The sequence below is a fragment of the Aspergillus pseudotamarii genome (assembly GCF_009193445.1).
Source record: "Aspergillus pseudotamarii strain CBS 117625 unplaced genomic scaffold BDV38scaffold_62, whole genome shotgun sequence".
Taxonomy (NCBI): domain Eukaryota; kingdom Fungi; phylum Ascomycota; class Eurotiomycetes; order Eurotiales; family Aspergillaceae; genus Aspergillus; species Aspergillus pseudotamarii.
In genome coordinates this window covers 1-17,993 of record NW_022475076.1, presented here as the reverse complement: position 1 = coordinate 17,993, position 17,993 = coordinate 1, and the positions used below count along the sequence as shown (strand labels likewise).

The 17,993-nt window shown below is 49.5% G+C and overlaps 5 protein-coding genes and 1 non-coding gene across 6 annotated transcripts; 3 read left to right on the top strand and 3 right to left on the bottom strand.

The window, feature by feature from the left end:
* Window positions 1-397: 397 nt before the first annotated feature.
* Window positions 398-470, bottom strand: BDV38DRAFT_t189. The gene has a single exon. It is a non-coding gene; the product is annotated as a tRNA-Ala (tRNA).
* Window positions 471-1,511: 1,041 nt separating this feature from the next.
* Window positions 1,512-3,094, bottom strand: BDV38DRAFT_180153 (uncharacterized protein). The gene is made up of 3 exons (XM_032052065.1): window positions 2,433-3,094; window positions 1,802-2,318; window positions 1,512-1,741 (listed from the first exon to the last, which is right to left on the bottom strand). Exons 1-3 carry the CDS (start codon window positions 2,851-2,853, stop codon window positions 1,531-1,533), a joined length of 1,149 nt encoding a protein of 382 aa, XP_031909786.1. The 5' UTR covers window positions 2,854-3,094; the 3' UTR covers window positions 1,512-1,530.
* Window positions 3,095-4,650: 1,556 nt separating this feature from the next.
* On the top strand, window positions 4,651-6,323 carry lap1 (putative aminopeptidase). Its single transcript, XM_032052063.1, has 3 exons — window positions 4,651-5,120; window positions 5,177-5,923; window positions 5,983-6,323. The coding sequence occupies exons 1-3, from the start codon at window positions 4,935-4,937 to the stop codon at window positions 6,214-6,216; spliced, it is 1,167 nt and encodes a 388-aa protein (XP_031909785.1). The 5' UTR covers window positions 4,651-4,934; the 3' UTR covers window positions 6,217-6,323.
* Window positions 6,324-6,724: 401 nt separating this feature from the next.
* BDV38DRAFT_180012 (type I polyketide synthase) lies at window positions 6,725-12,163 on the bottom strand. The gene has a single exon (XM_032052062.1). The coding sequence runs from the start codon at window positions 12,048-12,050 to the stop codon at window positions 6,792-6,794; it is 5,259 nt and encodes a 1,752-aa protein (XP_031909784.1). The 5' UTR covers window positions 12,051-12,163; the 3' UTR covers window positions 6,725-6,791.
* A 2,295-nt stretch (window positions 12,164-14,458) lies between these two features.
* On the top strand, window positions 14,459-15,914 carry BDV38DRAFT_286482 (cytochrome P450; the record flags this gene model as incomplete). Its single annotated transcript, XM_032060683.1, has 5 exons — window positions 14,459-14,695; window positions 14,858-15,081; window positions 15,129-15,576; window positions 15,632-15,721; window positions 15,780-15,914. 5 exons carry the CDS (start codon window positions 14,459-14,461, stop codon window positions 15,912-15,914), a joined length of 1,134 nt encoding a protein of 377 aa, XP_031909783.1.
* A 299-nt stretch (window positions 15,915-16,213) lies between these two features.
* BDV38DRAFT_180093 (uncharacterized protein) lies at window positions 16,214-17,743 on the top strand. Its single transcript, XM_032052064.1, has 2 exons — window positions 16,214-16,370; window positions 16,424-17,743. The coding sequence occupies exon 2, from the start codon at window positions 16,582-16,584 to the stop codon at window positions 17,638-17,640; it is 1,059 nt and encodes a 352-aa protein (XP_031909782.1). The 5' UTR covers window positions 16,214-16,370; window positions 16,424-16,581; the 3' UTR covers window positions 17,641-17,743.
* The last annotated feature ends 250 nt before the right edge of the window (window positions 17,744-17,993 follow it).

Genomic DNA, 17,993 nt, shown 5'->3' with positions numbered 1-17,993 from the left:
GGGTCAAGGCGTTGATTACTAGATTTCCTAGTACTTTACTGACTCGGCTAGTTATTCGATGACGAAGGCGCGAATAGGAAATACCATGCTCACACGCCAATTTGGTGATATTAACCCGTTTTTCTACACGATTTTTTTTATTGTACGTGTATAAAGCCTTTTGAATAAGGTCTTGCACAGCTTTATATATAGATTGCTTTTTTTTTTTTTTTATGCGGTGTGAATAGCTTCAAAAATAATAGAAATATTGAAAAAATGACGTTGGGCTGGGAATGACGTTCAGCTGTAGCCGACCCACTACTGAAATGGGGGTCGGCGGTGAGACGGGAAGTGGATAAAGCAAAGTATTGCAGATAAACAAGCTAAGATGAAAAAAAAGATGTTTCCAAAAAAGTTGTGGACTCGAGGGGGATTGAACCCCTGACCTCTCGCATGCAAAGCGAGCGCTACTACCACTGAGCTACAAGCCCGTTTGACACTTTTAGTAGGGAAAAGTTAGAATACTGAATGCTCTAATAAATCAATCATTTGTCACTTGTGTATCTCCCTGTACTCAAAGCTATCTACCCCCTCTAGTTCTCGCATAGGCAAAGTCGTCTGGGAATTCTGTAGTATGTATTGAATTGAGTCGTCTCATTAGCAGGCTGTCACCTGATGTCAGGGCATGAATTGGCCGATAGTTGAGAAGAGATATATTCATGCGCGATGATATATATCCGAACACCATACAGTATGTGGTTATCGGTGGGACATCAGATTCAATTTGAAGCCAGGCAGCCTTACCGTACTCAGCGGAGCATATAGACACAAGGGAAAAATAAGAGTTCCTATTATAACAACATCATATTCTATCATTCCACCCCGACACAAACTTCTACACAGGGTTTAATTGAAATACCCAAAAGACGTTATACCAACTTAAAGGTAGATCCAAGCTGAACCTACCCCTACCGTCTATTGAGAATTACATATGAAGTCCAGTAAAGTCAAAGGGCATAAGGCCTGTATCCAGAGTAGACTGTGAGACCGCACCTCGTGCCCAAGACAATAACACCTTGACCTGGACTAAACCATAGACATATCTAGATGTGCACATAACCCAAACATGATGCGAATGCAGAGCACACAATGAAGTGGGATGGGCCACCAAATGTCCTGTAGCATGTCGGCGACGCCTCAAAAGGATTACCCTGGCACCTCTGACACGAGCTCTAAATACGAGAACATCCTAAATAGTAGCCTAGGGCAGGCATAATGGATACGTCGTGCACCTAGCCATATGGGATGGAGAGTGCTAGCTGATGTTACTAGGTGGCGTGGGATAGGCATGTACTCCCGGGGCAGGTACCGATCCCCAAATCACAGATCGACGTCGATTTGTTTATCCTACACCCAAACCGCATTTAGGTACAACCCGCCAAACCCGAACTCCAATCCCCAAACCTGGGATATTCAAGGCAACGCCGATTATTTACCAATAAGAGGGATCTAAAACGCTACAACGAGAAGAGGGCCTTCGGCCCTACAAGCTCATACCTGCGCCCACAGAGGCTGCGGAAGAGCGTCGCCCGGTTGGATCATCGCTTCCTGACGGCAGGCAGGCTGGGTTACAAGCCCAGCGCGACTCCCCGGAGCCGGTGGATAGAATCCAACGTATGCCTCGCGGCGGGCGGGTTCCCCCACAGTGACGGACCAAGTATGCAAGCCATAGTATGAGGCAATGGAATGAACGAGCCAGCGACTAACAAAACGAATCGGTGAGTGTCGACTCGCAAATGCAAGAGTAAAAGGTAGAACTTACCCAAAACCAGAGGCCCGGTCATCTACTAGGCTCTCAAAGACTAACTTCTCTCCATCCCGTTCTCTGTTGGCATGCATTGCCTCCCGCATTTGCTGCAGTTTTTTCTTGCGTTCGGGGGAGTCATGCATTTGTCCATTTCTTCCCACGAATACAACTTCGTCCTCGGAGTCCTCGTCAGACGATGCTGGGGCGTCTGCCAGGCCATCCTTCTCGAGCAAGAGTTGTTTTTCGCCCCATCTCTGGATGAACTGTCGGATGTCCTCCTCGATATCCTGAAGCATACCCCGTGCAGCACGCGCATGCTTCAGCTTGAGGCGGAGATCCTTCGGAATACGATGCTTCTCACCCTTTGTGCCCTTTGCAGTCTGCTTCGATGAAGTGTGATCTATGTGCTTATAATGGACGTCCCAGAGAGGAGCGAGGTAGTAAGGCATCGGGTCGTGTCGAGTGTATGTAGGCTCCACAGCCCAGTCCCTGGAAGATGGTGGTTCGGCCCAAGGATTGTTCAGGAGGCGATCTTTTGTGAAATGGTCCGTCAGTACAACACTGTCGAAGAAGCTCGCCACTCGGGATCCGAGGTGTATAAAGTCGCGTAGACCCTGATAAGCGTAACCAGTCGGTCAAGACGTACCGTTCTCCCAGCGTTGCCTGCGACGACTTCCATCCTTGCCCTTCAGCAACGCCTCGCGTCTCTTCAAACTATCACGACGGAGTGGTTCTCGACGCCGGAAACTGACCGAAGGGACTTGCTGTGTCTGGGCGGAGGTCTGACCCAGGAGTTTGACCTTCGGGGTAGATGTATTCCCCGTGTTGGGGACCGAGTCATCCAGTGGGATTGACAGTGTGACCGTGGTCCCTCGCAAGGCGCCGCGTGTGGGAAGTGACTCCGGACCAGCACAACGCTGGTCGGCCGTAAGAATGGTATCCGAGATGGTCAAATTCTCCAGATGTGCAGCCGCCTGTTCTGACCAAGCCGATATTGCCCGGGCTTGCTGTGGGGACAAAGTTCCCTGGGCATTCGATTGAGGGCGCAAAGTCGGATGAATGGCCATGGCGCAAGAGACAGACCTCGGTAGGATCGCTCGGAGTCTGGGGTTGACGGAAGAGAGAGGGGGGGGGGGGGGGGATGAGTCGTGTAAAGGTCGGCGGAGAAAAACACGTAGAGGGTGTTGCGATTCGTATAGAGTCTACCACCCTTATAGACAACCACTGTAAGCGGAGTTGAGAAGGAGCGAAAAGGAGGAGAAGGCGCGGGGGGGTTAAGTGAAGGCCAGAGAAGCAGATAAGAGAGATACGGACCAGTGTCCTGGATCGCTCGCGCTGGCGTCCCGGTCGCGTCCGGCGATTCTGGAATATTACGGGTTGAGTCACGATGGGGCACGAGTCCTGAAAACTGAACCTAATTGGGTAAGGGGTCTCTAGCCCTAGCCCTAGGAAACTTTAACTGGCGTAAGGTTTCCCAATCAGGATTTGTGACGCGACACGAGTCAGCGTGATTCATCCATGATTGAATGTGAGTCGTATTATGAAGTCAACCTTGTTTGGATACCATACGGGGTGTCCATACTAGCCAGTAAAACATCCATTATGGTTATCTCACACTGGCCAACCCATTTTGAGGTAAACCGATATCAGGCTTCATGCGAGAGACAATCCAATAGACTTCACAATCGCGGTGTGCAATGTAGACGGCGCTTCGACTCCAGAGCTGACAGGGTTGGTCATAATATAAGGACCCCCTTACCGCTAACATTACGGAGCACTCCGTATGTTAAACTGCCCGGTTCTACGGAGTACTGTACAGTGTATGCTCTACCTAAGTAAAACCAGGCCCTGTCAACGGGGCACGGACTACGTACTGTCCTTTTTGAGGTGGGACTACAGGACGCTATTCAGCGTTCTTCCAAGCTGCAGGAACAGCTCCTTCAGAACATGAGACAAATGAGACAGCCCCGAGTGGAAGCCCCAATAAACGGTTGGAATGAATCAATAGTACCTAGTACTCCCTACCTGTAATCTGGAAACTCCCTTTTTTGCTTTCTATTATTTTCTTTTCTTTTTCTCTTTTGAGCGATTGAGCTTCTTCTACGGAGTACTGGAGAAGAAATAGATGTCAAAGTCAAGTCCAGACAAGACATAGTGGATATTTCCTGGGCGGAGTTGATGTGTACAGCCACTACTCCGTACAAGTTCCTGTTATTTCCGGCACGGTCGCAACGCGGGGTGAATCAAAAGATTATTAATAGCGTTCAGGTCTTGGCCGGTGGAGTCGGGAATTCAACCTGTGATGGCCTTGGATTTACCATATTTGAACAGGGAAATGCAAGTAGTGTTTGTAGGTGACATGGTGACATGGTTAAAGGAGAATTTGACGAGAATTAGTAAATAACTAGTAAACGAGGAATGACCATTCAACGGCCTTGAAAACGCCACCGCAGTATCTTGTTTGTAAGCTGTGATAGCCTCGACAAGTGCAGTTTGTGGTAGCATGTTGATAAATAAATAATACAATTCCGGCATGACTTTTGGACCCTCCTGAATGTCTAGTGTCCACTACGTAGTACATTCTCTTTGTCTCCACCGGAGCGGCTATTGTGCCTGCGCCTTCTGTCATTGAGTTTTGGAGATTCTCAATTTAGGTGCCCTACTTTTTGTGCTACTACTACCTTACCTTACCTTATACCTGCTAGTCCTTCTGATCCGGAACTTATAAGTATGATACGATGTCACCCCTAAGCGTATCTCTGACGCATGAAAGATCCGAACCCCGTCTCTCGTGCTGAGTTTAGTCGATCACAAACCAAGCTATAAAACCCCATCTAAATCCCCGCCATCATTGTTGTTAGGGTAGTAGTCAGCAGCGCGTGACTTGCACTCTGCTCTTGCTTATCATTTCCCCATTCCTCCAACTCCTGTACTCATTCGATCGATCGAACATTTACATCACCGTTGGAGAGAGCGGGTACCTCCAGCACCCCCTTCACCGTCCATCGAATACTCCTCTGTATACATATCTTCTCCCTTCCTTTCTCTTTATCTTGTGATATAGTCTTTTATTCTCTAACAATCACGGTCCTCCGCCACCCCCTGTATCGACGGTCATTTCCATTGTGACGATTTCTTCGCAATCAGAATGAAGCTCCGAGTAGCTCTTGCGCTGAGCGCAACGGCATCCGCAGGCGTTTTGGCCGCCGTAATCCCACAGCAGGCACTGCTGAATAACCCACAAATCCATCACGAAAATGAAAAGTATCTTATAGAGCTGGCACCCTATCAAACAAGATGGGTGACGGAAGAAGAAAAATGGGCTTTGAAATTGGTACATTTCCAAGATTCGGTTTCGCGTTGCAGGCGGTTCGGTTAACACTGGTTTAGGATGGTGTGAATTTCATTGACATCACCGAGGAACGAAACCCCGGGTTTTACCCCACATTGCACCAAGCTAGTAACGTCCGATATCCCTCGAAGATGGAACATGTCGATGAGGTTGTCGCCTTGACCCACGGCCTCACTAAGGCCAACATGGAGCGGGATCTGGAGAAGTTCACCTCCTTCCACACGCGCTACTACAAGTCCCAGACCGGAATCGAATCGGCGACGTGGCTCTACAATCAAGTCCAGACGGTTATCGAACAATCTGGGGCAGCGGAACATGGCGCGACCGTGGACCAGTTTGCCCATTCATGGGGCCAGTTTAGCATTGTGGCTCGCATTCCGGGTAAATCGAACAAGACGGTCGTATTAGGCGCCCACCAAGATAGTATCAATTTGTTCCTTCCGTCTATCCTGGCTGCCCCGGGAGCCGATGACGACGGCAGTGGAACGGTCACGATCTTGGAGGCGTTGCGTGGTCTGCTGCAGTCAGACACCGTGGCCCAAGGTAAGGCGCCGAATACAATCGAGTTCCATTGGTACTCGGCAGAGGAAGGTGGCATGCTGGGCTCCCAAGCTATCTTTTCTCGATACAAGCAAGAAAGACGCGACATCAAGGCGATGCTCCAGCAGGACATGACCGGTTACATCCAGGGGGCTTTGAATGCTGGTCGTAAAGAAGCCGTGGGCATCATGATCGACTATGTCGATCGAGGTCTGACCCAATTCCTCAAAGACGTGGTTACTGCAGTAAGCCCTCTCAATTTCCCTACTTCTACTCATACGGTCTCGCTGACAATGTCTTCTAGTATTGCAATGTGGGGTATCTAGAGACGAAATGTGGCTACGCTTGCTCCGACCATACATCAGCAAGTAAATATGGCTACCCGTCGGCCATGGCTACTGAGGCTGAGATGGAGAACACCAACAAGAGGATCCACACGACAGATGACCGGATCAAATACTTGAGCTTTGACCATATGTTGGAACACGCGAAGTTAACTCTCGGCTTTGCTTATGAGTTAGCGTTTGCTTCGTTTTAATAATGGGCAATTTCTCTAATTCTTAATCTTGGGTCATGATTCACGACTTATCTCTAACAGCCAATGCGTGCAGTACTTATCCTTAGAACATTGATCTTTATCTACTAAACTACTTTCTGGATTAGTCAATGACTGATGAGATATATGGCTAGGACTATGCAACTCAAGAATAGACTAATTCTCCAACATACTCATTTTGTACACTTGTAGACTAATGCGTAACACGCCGACTGGATGGCAACTTAGGTATTCAAGGGCTCGTCACGTGTCTCATGCCATGCTCGTTCTTCCCTTCCTACTGCAATCTCTGCCAGTGAGACGGCTATTGAAAGCGTATCCTACATTAATGGACCTGAGCGCCATCGTTGCAGTCAAATCGGTTCTCCTCATGATACTTCCATCATCATCGTAATTGCACAGGATCGTACAACAGGCACCACTCTCGGCATTTCTTAAGATAGATCTTTTTGGACGTGAAAAGTTGAGGTAGGTGGCTCAGTGCTGAAACTCTTGGAGCCGTTACTGATCTCACAGGTCCTCACACCCTTCTTTATTAGATAACTTTCATAGCATGACTATACCGGAGACCTTATTACTCTACCATCGGTTTTCTCCATTAACCACTTCACGATGTGGTCTATCGTTGGATGACTCCAGGTAAGGTTCGGCGGGACTAGCACCCCCAGCCTATTTTGCAATCGCCCACGTAAATGGACGGTCATCACGCTGTCCATCCCCAAATTGCTCAATGGCTCCAGGGTGGACACCTCGTCGGTCTCCATCTGCAGCACCCTCGCGACACACTCTCGTACCTGTCTACTAAGAATATCGAACCGATCTGCAGGGGTCAGAGGCGGAGTGAGTGAATCGCCGGAAGCACTCAACGGGGGGCTTGGTGGTGGAGTGAGGATTGTGGAGGCCTTCTGGATAGCAATGTCGAAGAGCAGCGGACTGGGAAGTGGTTCGTGCTTCTCTAATGCACGGCCCCGAAGTACCACAGCGTGATCAACGTCGTATTTGGAGACGTGCATCCAGGCCTGGAACGCTTCGTCCTGTGAAATGTCCGTGATTCCCTTGGTGGCCAGCTCTGCCTTAACGAACTCAGAGCCAGCCGCCATTCCTATTTCGCGCCAGCTCGTCCACTGTATGGCGATAGTGTTATCTCCCTGAGAGCGGCGATAACTTGCGAGAGCATCGAGAAATGCATTGCCGGATGCGTACGATGCTTGCCCCGGAAAACCAAAGAATTGGCCACACGAGGAGAACAAGACCATGAAATCTACTGTTTTCGGCGGGAAGAGTATGTTTAAAGTGAGCGAACCTGCAATTTTTGGTGCGAGGACACGCTCGAAGGCGTCTGGAGTGACAGACAGGACACGTTCATTGTGTAGAACCCCGGCCGCGTGTACAACTCCTTGAATGGGAGGGAGGCACAGGTCGTCGATGCGGCTGGATAGTTGCGAGGCTGCGTTATGAGAAGATATGTCGACGGCGATTGCCTGAATTGTGGCCCCGCGAGACTCCATTGAAAGGATTTTTTTGATTGCCGGTGCCAATGGCGAGGCCGAGTGGATAAGAGCGGCCCAGTCCTTCCGACGAGGGAGTGTACGACGAGAGACTAGAATGATTCGGCGTGCCCCTTTCTGGACGAGAAAGTCTGCTGTTGCTAAGCCTAAGTCTCCCAGACCGCCAGTGATCAAATAGGTCCCAGATGGATGAGGAAGAAGCGAATCCTGTCCTGAAGGTGGCAGTGCTTTGGTGCGTGGTAATGGGCGTAGACGTGCAACGCGTGGAATACCGTCCGAGATCCGGATGATGTCCCCATTCTGAACATACTTCATTACTGCCAATGGAAATACTGGCATTTCCACATCAATTAAGGCCCCCCAGTTGTCGGGTACCTCCGATGAAATGATGCGTGAGAGCCCGTGCAAAGGCGCCTGGGCTAATGAGGTGGCCGTTTCGGCCTTTATCACACGCTGCGTGAGTACAAAAACCTTGCTTGAAAGTGCATAAGAGGAGATAAACTTCATGATGTTCACAAGATCAAAGGCATAATCCCGAGAGGCAGAAGGGATGCTTTTAGGACTGGACACACGCCCTGGGATATAGGTAACTACCGTGTCCTTTTGATGCAAGACGTTTTCACCCTCTGCAAGTTTGGCCAACTCTTCAGGAGTGGCTAATATGCTGACTGTTTGCTTTCCTCGATCTATAGAAGCCGCATACTCATTAGCCAGACCCCCGTCTCTTGAAATGAGAATAACATGGGCGATCGCCAGGGGGCTCTCGCTATATGTGGCGGGTGGCCACGCCAACTGATGCACCAGGCCTTCCAGGCTGCCTGTGTCCTCGGGCGCACCATTAATTTCGGAGAATCTCATCGAATTTACTTGAAGAAGGACAGTCCCGCTCTCATTGCAGATACTGACATGTGTCGCATAGTCGCTGGCCGTGGCTTTCTTGACATATAACCAGGCTGTTGTAGGAGGTGGTTGTTCGACTAGGATTTTGACTTCCTTGACGTGGGCAGGCATTCGAAGGCGGGGATTGTCGAAGAATAGCGTTGAAGCCACTGATGTTGCCGAGTCTAAAACTGGTGCCCATGAACCTTTATCCCAGGGTACTTCGCCACTGCCATTGTTGGGGCTCACATCTACCCGGGCGACCATCTCGTCCAAATTACCATGATGCTCAGTGACGACCCATGGGAAGCCCATGGCCGAGACCCCGACAGAGGCAAGGTAGTCAATGCTGAATTTATCTCCTAACCTGTTGTTAATACGGGATTTGACTGCCTCGATGTCTATGTTCCTGGTGGTCGGTTGTTCATCCCGTTCTACAGCCCAGTAGCTGGTCGTGTGTGTTAGCCAGCCACTGTCGCCTTCGGCGCCGTTACCTTTGACAAGGCGGGAACATAGTCGGGACTGATCCGACTGGACAACAAATTGAACCTCACGGGGCTCACTGGTAGTAACAGGTACACGCAAGCAAAAGTTATACAGCACTTGAGCCCCAGTCCCTTGAAGAAAGGTGTTCACCAGGACTGCGGCTGGGATAATCTCACAGCCATGAACGGGATGGCTACCCGGAAATGGCTTTGTCTGTTCGTCAATCCTGGTCTCGTAGATGATCGTATTATCACCCGCGATGCTAGTTCTATGGCCGAGCAGATTATGTTTGTCGACGTCATGCATTCTGCTAGGTTGCTCAGACCGTGCATTGACCTGCCTGCATATTGGCCGGTGGTTCCAGGTCGTTGTAGGTACATTAGTGGCCCAGGGACCTTGCATATGCTGACTCCAGTCGATCCTGGCCCCTTGGCAATGAAGCTGAGCCATGCAATAAAGGATGGTTTTCTCCGCTGGTGTGTCACGCAACATAGTGTTGGTAACGGTAAAGTTCCCAACGCCAATATCGAGCAAGGTCTCCTCAATGGAATGGGAGACTATACGGTGTGAGGAAACCTCCAAGAAGTGTCTCATCCCATCCTTTGCAGCCGCAGATATAGCTGAAGTTAGTTGCACTGGATTGATCATGTTATCCAGCCAGTAACGGATACCGCGATCCATCGTGCTGCGCGGATCGCATGCTGAGGTAGAATAGATTGCTACCTTTGACGGCGAGGGAGAAATACAGCCATCCAGGGCTTCTGCTAGAGGATCCATAAGCTCACATAGCATTGGGTGATGAAACGCAATATCGGTGTCTACGTGGAATGTTTTGACGTCTTTGTTGTTCAGATTCAGAACGAAAGCCTCGATCTCTTCCTTTGGCCCTGAGACAACGCACGAAGATGGAGACGAATTGATTGCCGCCACAAGGTTATTGGCATTCTGGGTGCTGATCTCAATCGTCACTTGTTCCAAGGGGGCACGAACTAAAACCATGGCGCCAGCTCCCATGAAACGACGGTAGAGCTTCGCACGTCGAGTGACAATGAGGGTTCCTTCAGTTGGAGTAATGCACCCCGCAGCGACTGACGCTGCAATCTCCCCAACTGAATGACCTATGACTGCACTGCAACTCACACCTAGGGAATGCAGCACCTCACTCAGTCCTATTTGCATGAGGTAGGTCAAAACTTGGACTTGGTCTGAGCCATTCAGTTCTCCCAGCTCCATGGCCTGAATGGCTGAGAAGCCCATCTCTTCCTGTACAAGTGCCTCCACCGATTCAATAACACCACGAAAGACTGGATATTGAAGGAGGGTTTTGGCCATATCTGTCCACTGGGCGCCGTGGCCTGAGAACACCCATACCACAGGCCGGTCATCGCCTTCTGGTATTCCACCAGACGTTATCCACTCTGTAGGAGTCTGACAGGCAAACGCATCCAGTTTCCCGGCTGCATCATCATGACTTTCGACGACAAACGCTGCCCGATACTTATGGTGGCTTCGACGTGTTCCCAAGGTGGCTGCCACACACCTTAGATCATTTTGCTTTCCAACGGTGGACATCCACTCAGCTTGTGTGGCTGCCTGGATTTCAAGTGACCTTCTCTGCGGTGCTGAAAGAAGAAGAACCTGCGTCCCCTTCGGCCATTGTTCCTTTGAGCTGATAGATGGATCTGTTTGGATATACTGCTCAATGATTCCGTGAGAGACCGTACCGCCGTATCCATAGGAACATACGCCGGCACGGCGTGGATTACCCGAGCTAGGCCAGTCTTTAATCTCTTGCACAACCCGTAACCCCTCGCTCCAGTCCACTCGGGTGCTTAGTGTCTTCAGATTGGCTTGAGGGGGTAGGATGCCTTTCTGTACAGACATGACCGCCTTAATGAAACCAACAGCACCTGCGCCTGCTTCAAGATGTCCAACGTTTGGTTTTACCGAACCAATGTGACATGGCTTATCTGGACTTCTACCTTTTCCATAAACAGCTGAGATTGCGGAGACTTCTGTTGGATCTCCTACTGGTGTCGAAGTCGCATGGGCCTCCACATAATCGATGGTTGACGCGTCAACTCGAGCTACGTCTAGTGCCTTCCTCGCTACCAGCTCTTGCGCCTTCTGATTTGGGGCCATGATTCCAGTTGTGCGCCCATCCTGAGCAACTGCTGTCCCTTTCAGAGCAGCTAGGATGTGGTCACCGTCCTTGACTGCTTCTGCCATATTCTTTAGAATAATCACTGCGACTCCTTCACCACGACCGTAACCGCTGGCTGCGTCATCAAATGAGTGGCAACGGCCATCGGAGGATAAAGCACCGGCTTTATCAAGTACACTCGTTAGACCTGGACCGATAATAGCGTTTACTCCTCCCACAATGGCGACCTTGGACTCTCCACTCAAGATTGCCTGTCTTCCCAAATGAATGGCGACCAGTGAAGATGCGCAAGCAGCATCCACTGCAGTACTTGGACCCATCAGGTTGAGATGGTAAGATATTCGGTTAGCAACGCCACAATAAGCAGTCCCTATCCCCATCCACGGCTCAACGTGGGGCAGGTCTTCGAGTAGCAGCTTTCCATAGTCATCAGAATTCACACCCATGAAGACAGCAGCGTCGGACCCGGACAGGCTACTCAAAGGAATTCCTGCATTCTCTAATGCCTCACACGTCACTTCTAATGCAAGGCGCTGTTGAGGATCCATCTGCTCCGCCTCCTTGGGCGAAATACTGAAAAAGCTTGCGTCAAAATTCTCTAAATTCTCCACGAAATAGCCCCGACGGGGCACTGTACCGATACTCCTTGCGTTCTGTGCGTTCCCCTGGTATGGCTCCCACCGCATACTAGGTATCTCACTTGAGGCGTCGACTTTTCCGAGGATTGACCGCCACAGTTCTTCAGGGGTGTTATTGTTCCCGGGTAGACGACATCCCATACCCACTACCGCGACATCGTTTGAAAAATCCTGGAAGGTATCAGCACATCAATCCTTGATATGACCTGTCTACCCGACAGGAAGGGTTCTCACCCTGGTCTCCATCTCGACTCCCGTTATATAGCTTAGAAACAAAGGGACGTTGCAAACTTCAACCAACCAAATATATATATAGTGATGTCCTGGGCTGGTGCTAATGTTTGTTTCAATGTAATGGCCCTAGGTGATGGACCGCATTGATGAGCGCAAGAAACGTTGGATAAGGGTTGTGGAACTATTCTTGCAACATTATATATATGGTGTAAATCTTGACCGAGTCGTATGTGTTGAGAGCCCCACACAGCTCAGCGGTGCAAGAGCTTTACGGGCTAGATATACAAAATTCGTGCCAAAGAATTTTAGCATCGTTAAGCTGCTGCCTCCTTGCCGCCTGGCGCGAGAATATTTACTAATCACGAATCCAGATTTATCTTAAAGTTCGCGTGATATAGAATCCTGGAATCAGGGCGGATCTCCCCAGCACGAATAAAGAACCGCTATGCATGGGAATGCATGCGGCTTTAGGTTTTGCTTTTGTCGCTGGCTGCAGCCAGAGTGGCAAGACAAAGACTATAGTCAGTACATAGTCAATGGACCATTAGAGTCCCTTCAGTTTATCATGCTATAGGTCATATGAACCAAAATTTGGGAGCTAAGCGAGAACCACGAGTACTGATATTTCCCAAGAGCCGCCTGAAACCAGTTTGTTCCCTTGAACGTGTCTCACCGACAGTTAGCCATCCTTTTCCGATACTTACTCAGGTGAGCAAAGCAGGCAAGGAGAACAGGGGGCTAGCTTGCCACCACGAGAAGAAAGCATAAGCATAAAGAGAACATCGATAGTGCAAGGTGATGGAAATAGAATAAAGCACAAGGTCTAACAGATGCGACGTGCCCTTCATGTAGCTCAGGGAAGTGTTCTGGCCATGATATGTCTCGGTCATGATCGGCTTATCTGACAGCCATACATTATTGTAGTACATGGTTTATATGATTGCAAAACCTACGCTCCGTGGATACGTGTCAGGCAGCTATAGATCCACACCAAAGGCCACCGAGGAGTAGTGGTATAATCCTTGCGCGAACGGGTCCGCCTGTATACCTAAGGAAGGATACCATTGACCGATCTCGGGATCAGATGGTTTGAAAGTCATCAGCGTGGAGCATTCGGTGGGGACCATCTAGCGTATGCATCAGTACGTGAAAAGAGAAGGGAATTTCAAAATTGTTGAGGGGACTCTAGATTCGAACTTTATGCTAGGCCTAAGCTGCATGGTCCTTTCTTTGTTGCGTATGCGGGTAATCGCTTTTGATCAGGCAGCAAAGGACTACCGATGATGTATTGATCGTGTACAACAGAAAAAAAGACGATGAAGGAAGGGAGGATCAGATGATTAAAACGACAACGGGGAACAAAGAAAAGGAACACGGACCACCTATATTATTATAGACTGAGGCACTGATAGTAGATTTCGTCTATGCATGAGGTACCCTGACAACAGAGGCCAGGAATCTCCCTCAGCTAAAGATTCGTGGGAGTTTTTACCGGATTATGCAGTGGAACGGAGGCAATGCAGACTTCGTGTGCAGTGAGGCATCTAGATTAATAGTTCGATCAAGAGAGGAATATGTGGAGGAGGTCCTTTTACTAGTTGTCTGTACCTAAAGGGACCACTACCACTAGTACGAAGTACGGAGCCGTTAGGTTATGCATGGGTCATGTGCTATGTATGCCTCGCTTAAGTTCACTCTGTTCTGGTCTGGTTTCGTCTCTACCACTCAAACCTTGCTTGCAACTTCTCACCATGTTTTGTACATAGACGACGCACCTGTTTTTAAAGTGGAGCGATAGCCATTCGATCATCAAAGCTTTCCTGACTGTTGCCTGAGTAAAAAGGAAGTGGTGAGTCTTTCTTCTGGACTCCTAATGACCTCTTAAGTTGACTCTAATAAACCTCCGGGAGCCAACGTACTCAAAGCGATTAAACCCATCTGATCTAGCGTTATGTTGATACTTATCGGATTATTATGCCTCTACATTGGCCTTTATGTGGCCCGGACGCATTGGAGGCTAAGACACTTTCCCGGTCCGCTCGTAGCACAGTTTACGGACCTAGGAAGGCTTTGGTGGGTTAAAACTTCTCGCTCGCACCACCACCATATGGACTTACACAGTCGCTATGGCCAATATGTTCGATTAGGACCAAATATGATATCTATCTCGGACCCGGATGCCATTTCGCTGGTATATCCGATTCGTCCAGGGGTTCCAAAGGTGAGTAAGATACAAACACCTTGCTCGTGTATCAAGAGGTGACATTTGTGCTGATGTGGATGGGTCTGTCAAGAGTGATTTTTACCGGTCAATGATGCCATATACCAGGAAAGGCCGCTCATTGCCGCTTGTGTTCAATACCCGGGATGAAGCCCTCCATAAAAGACTCAAGACTCCTATTGCGCACCTGTACTCCTTGTCAAATATCTTGACATTCGAGACCTTCGTTGACCAGGTTCTTGAGATCCTGTTTCGCCAGTTTGAGGAGCAATTCGTTCCCGGTCAGGCGGCCTTCAATCTTGGAAACTGGCTGCAGTATTTTGCATTTGACGTGATGGGGACTATGTCCTTCTCTCGGCGATATGGATTCCTAGAGAAGGGGCGAGATGACACTGGTCTGCTTTCGGCTATTTGGGCTTTTATGAAGGCTGCTGCACCGGCGAGTTTGAACAACCATGGCCGCCATAGAACAAGTCTTGCTAACTTGTAATAGGTCACGCAGATGCCATGGGTTGATTTGGTGTGGAATAAGAACCCCGTTATCGCTCTATTTCGGGCTACACCAGCACAGCCGATTTTGAACGTTGTGCTGTCAAGGATCAACGAACGACGAGAGGAGCTCAACAACACTGAGAGTAAGCTGGAGAGCGTAAACGAAAGGGATTTTCTATCCAGGTTTATGCACATCCAGTCGAACAACGACACTATTCCACCCTGGTGAGTGAGTCGTGGAAATGATGTTCGAGCCTGAACTGACCGGACAGGGCTGTGACGGCGTGGTCATTCTCAAACGTGATTGCGGGCTCTGACACAACCGCCGTGGCCATGAAAACATTGTGGCATAACTTACTCTTGCATCCAGTGACTTTGCATCGCCTACACAAGGAACTTGTCCAAGCCCAGCAGCAGTCGAAGCTGTCCTCTCCGTTCCCGGCATGGAACGAGATTTCCGGATTACCGTACCTCAATGCTTGTGTCAACGAAGCGCTCCGGATACATCCACCATTCTGCCTTCCCTTCGAACGAATTGTTCCTGCAGAAGGGATGACTATCGGCGGCCATTTTTTCCCCGGTGGAACAGTGATCGGTATGAACCCTTGGGTAATCAATCGCCATCGGCCAACATTCGGCGAAGACGCGGACGCCTGGAGACCTGAAAGATGGCTCGAGGATTCAGCTCGCACTCGACAAATGGAGAACACTCTTCTAAGCGTGAGTTCCCAATGCTATTTTCGGCACGGACGAAGAGTAACGGTAACCTGTCTAGTTCGGCGCTGGGAGGCGAGTGTGCCTTGGGAAAAACATTGCGCTGTTAGAGCTGAAGAAGCTCACTTCTGCTCTTGTGCTTCATTACGAGGTCTGCAATACTTTCCGTGCCCTTGAAAGATTTGCGAAAAATATCTAACTATGTACAGTTGGAGATCGTAAATCCGGAGGAGTTCCAGTCCCAGAATTTCTTTTTCTTCAAGCAAGAAGGGTTATATGCGGCGGTCAAGAGACGGTCGGCAAGTTCGCCAGAGCTATATGCGGGTGATGCCCTTCCTCATTAAATCTTGCACTAGGTGGGACTTGAGGGGTTGTGGATCGATGAGAGTAGCGTGGGTCTGGAAGCTGCTGGATAGACACCGCTATTCTTTGGGCGAGGAAGTCGCGTAAGGAGTAGGTGGTAAGTATATGGATATGTATGTATCATACAATACCGTACAGTACACAGATAGAAAAGATCGGGTCATGATCGCGCTATTCCCAAAACAGAAACACTAGACCAATCTTGGCCGACCGCAGGGCAAGGTTCCATTCGTATTGCAAAACCACACCCATTCAAGTAAAGTGACTCAATTCATCGCCACTACATTTCACACCGAGCCTCCTCGGAGGCATCATACGGATTATTGGAACGCGGGCTTTTTCTATTGAGTTGATTTTACCCAACTGACAACTTAAACTTGTCAGTTCGATTAAACTTTTTGCCTTTCGAGAGTCTGGATTCAGAAACCGATCACTAGGTAGACGTTCCCAGAATATACACACCGTTCTGACTCGCTAAGCTTTGAGATAGAATTGGCAATCAGTGGTGTCTGAGATTTCAATTCACCATACCCACAGGATTCTATTGTTCCTGGGTACATACTTCGACTATTTCCGAAACTGCTGGACAGTTGATTCTGACCTTGACCTACACTTTTGAGGGACCCGTTGTAGTAGAGACTTAGAATTATGGAGTCGACGCACCCGTACACAAAGGAGCTCGAGGTTGCTTGTCTAACAGTGCAAAGAGCTACCCTTTTGACGAAAAAGGTGCTCGACGCGGTCGACAAAGGGGCCTTGGACAAGAGCGACTCGAGCCCTGTGACCGTTGCTGACTTTGCTGCCCAAGCATTGATCATTGGAGCAATCCATCGGGCCTTCCCTGGCGATGACATTGTGGGCGAAGAAGACTCCAAGGCCCTTCGGGGGAACGAGGCCTTGCTTGAGCGTACGTGGGAACTCGTCTCCTCCATTCATCTTGACGATGAAACGAGTGAAGCGCTCCTTTACTCCCCGAAGAGCAAGGAGGAGATGCTCGATCTAATTGATTTGGGTGCCCGCGGCAGCTGTAGCCGGGAGAACCGCTCGTGGGTTTTGGACCCGGTGGATGGCACCGCAACGTTCATCAATGGACAGCAGTATGCGGTCTGCCTGGCACTCGTAGAGAACGGGGTCCAAAGGCTCGGCGTCTTGGGGGGACCGAATCTCAACCTTGAAACGGGCCGCATGCACGAGGATATTGTGGATCGGGATGGGTATGGGTATCAACTCTTCGCCGTTGCCGGTCACGGTGCATTCATGCGGAAGATGGGGACCGGGGCCCTCTTGCCGGCTAATCGCATTGATGCCAAGCCTCAGATTACCGACCCTAAGGATCTTGACTTCGTGGATTGCGTGGCGGCCACCTCCTCGAACATTGTGGCGCATGAACGCCTTGCGTCCCACCTGGGTGCGCCGTGGCCACACACGACGGATCTTTGGGCGGCCCAGCTGCGATATGTCGCCATTGCGGTCGGTGGCTGCAATACATTGATCAAGATCCCACGCAACGCATCGTATCGATCGAAAATGTGGGATCATGCAGGGGGGATGTTGATCGTGCAGGAGCTAGGCTGTATCGTCAGCGACCTTGCCGGCAATCCGGTGGATTGCTCCCTGGGCCGGACCCTGGCCGGTTGTTATGGAATGATAGTGGCGCCAGCCTCCATCCACGGACGGCTGGTTGAAGCCGTAAAGCAGATTATGTAGAAAGAATATTTGATCCCCTAAGGAGTTTTCATTGGGGTTATTCGGTTTTGCACTTTTCTTAATTCCTATTTCTTATTACCTTAATTTATTGCATGACGGTGTAGAAAAACTTTTTGTTTTATTGGATTTGGGACGCACAGAAAAAGTTTTGCTAGTACGAGTATAAATCGCTAGATGAGAGAGAGAGCATGACGAGTCAGGTTTATCACCACATTTGGAAAGTAGAGATTGAGTGAGGTGGGGTTTTGCGTTTATACATATTGTTATTTTTATTTTTAAATTTTTTTACCGTGTATTTATTGATCTGAATTTTCCCTGATTTTCTCTCTCTCCCTCTTTTTTTTTTTTTTTTT

Bases quoted from the DNA above. Each gene is read 5' to 3' on its own strand.
- BDV38DRAFT_180153 (XM_032052065.1), bottom strand. From the start codon at position 2,853: ATGGCCATTCATCCGACTTTGCGCCCTCAATCGAATGCCCAGGGAACT. The intron at 2,319-2,432 runs GTACGTCTTGAC...ATTTCACAAAAG, and splicing joins CAGGCAACGCTGGGAGAACG to ATCGCCTCCTGAACAATCCT. The intron at 1,742-1,801 runs GTAAGTTCTACC...TCGTTTTGTTAG, and splicing joins GACCGGGCCTCTGGTTTTGG to TCGCTGGCTCGTTCATTCCA.
- lap1 (XM_032052063.1), top strand. From the start codon at position 4,935: ATGAAGCTCCGAGTAGCTCTTGCGCTGAGCGCAACGGCATCCGCAGGC. The intron at 5,121-5,176 runs GTACATTTCCAA...ACACTGGTTTAG, and splicing joins AAAAATGGGCTTTGAAATTG to GATGGTGTGAATTTCATTGA. The intron at 5,924-5,982 runs GTAAGCCCTCTC...AATGTCTTCTAG, and splicing joins TCAAAGACGTGGTTACTGCA to TATTGCAATGTGGGGTATCT.
- BDV38DRAFT_180012 (XM_032052062.1), bottom strand. From the start codon at position 12,050: ATGGGATGTCGTCTACCCGGGAACAATAACACCCCTGAAGAACTGTGG.
- BDV38DRAFT_180093 (XM_032052064.1), top strand. From the start codon at position 16,582: ATGGAGTCGACGCACCCGTACACAAAGGAGCTCGAGGTTGCTTGTCTA.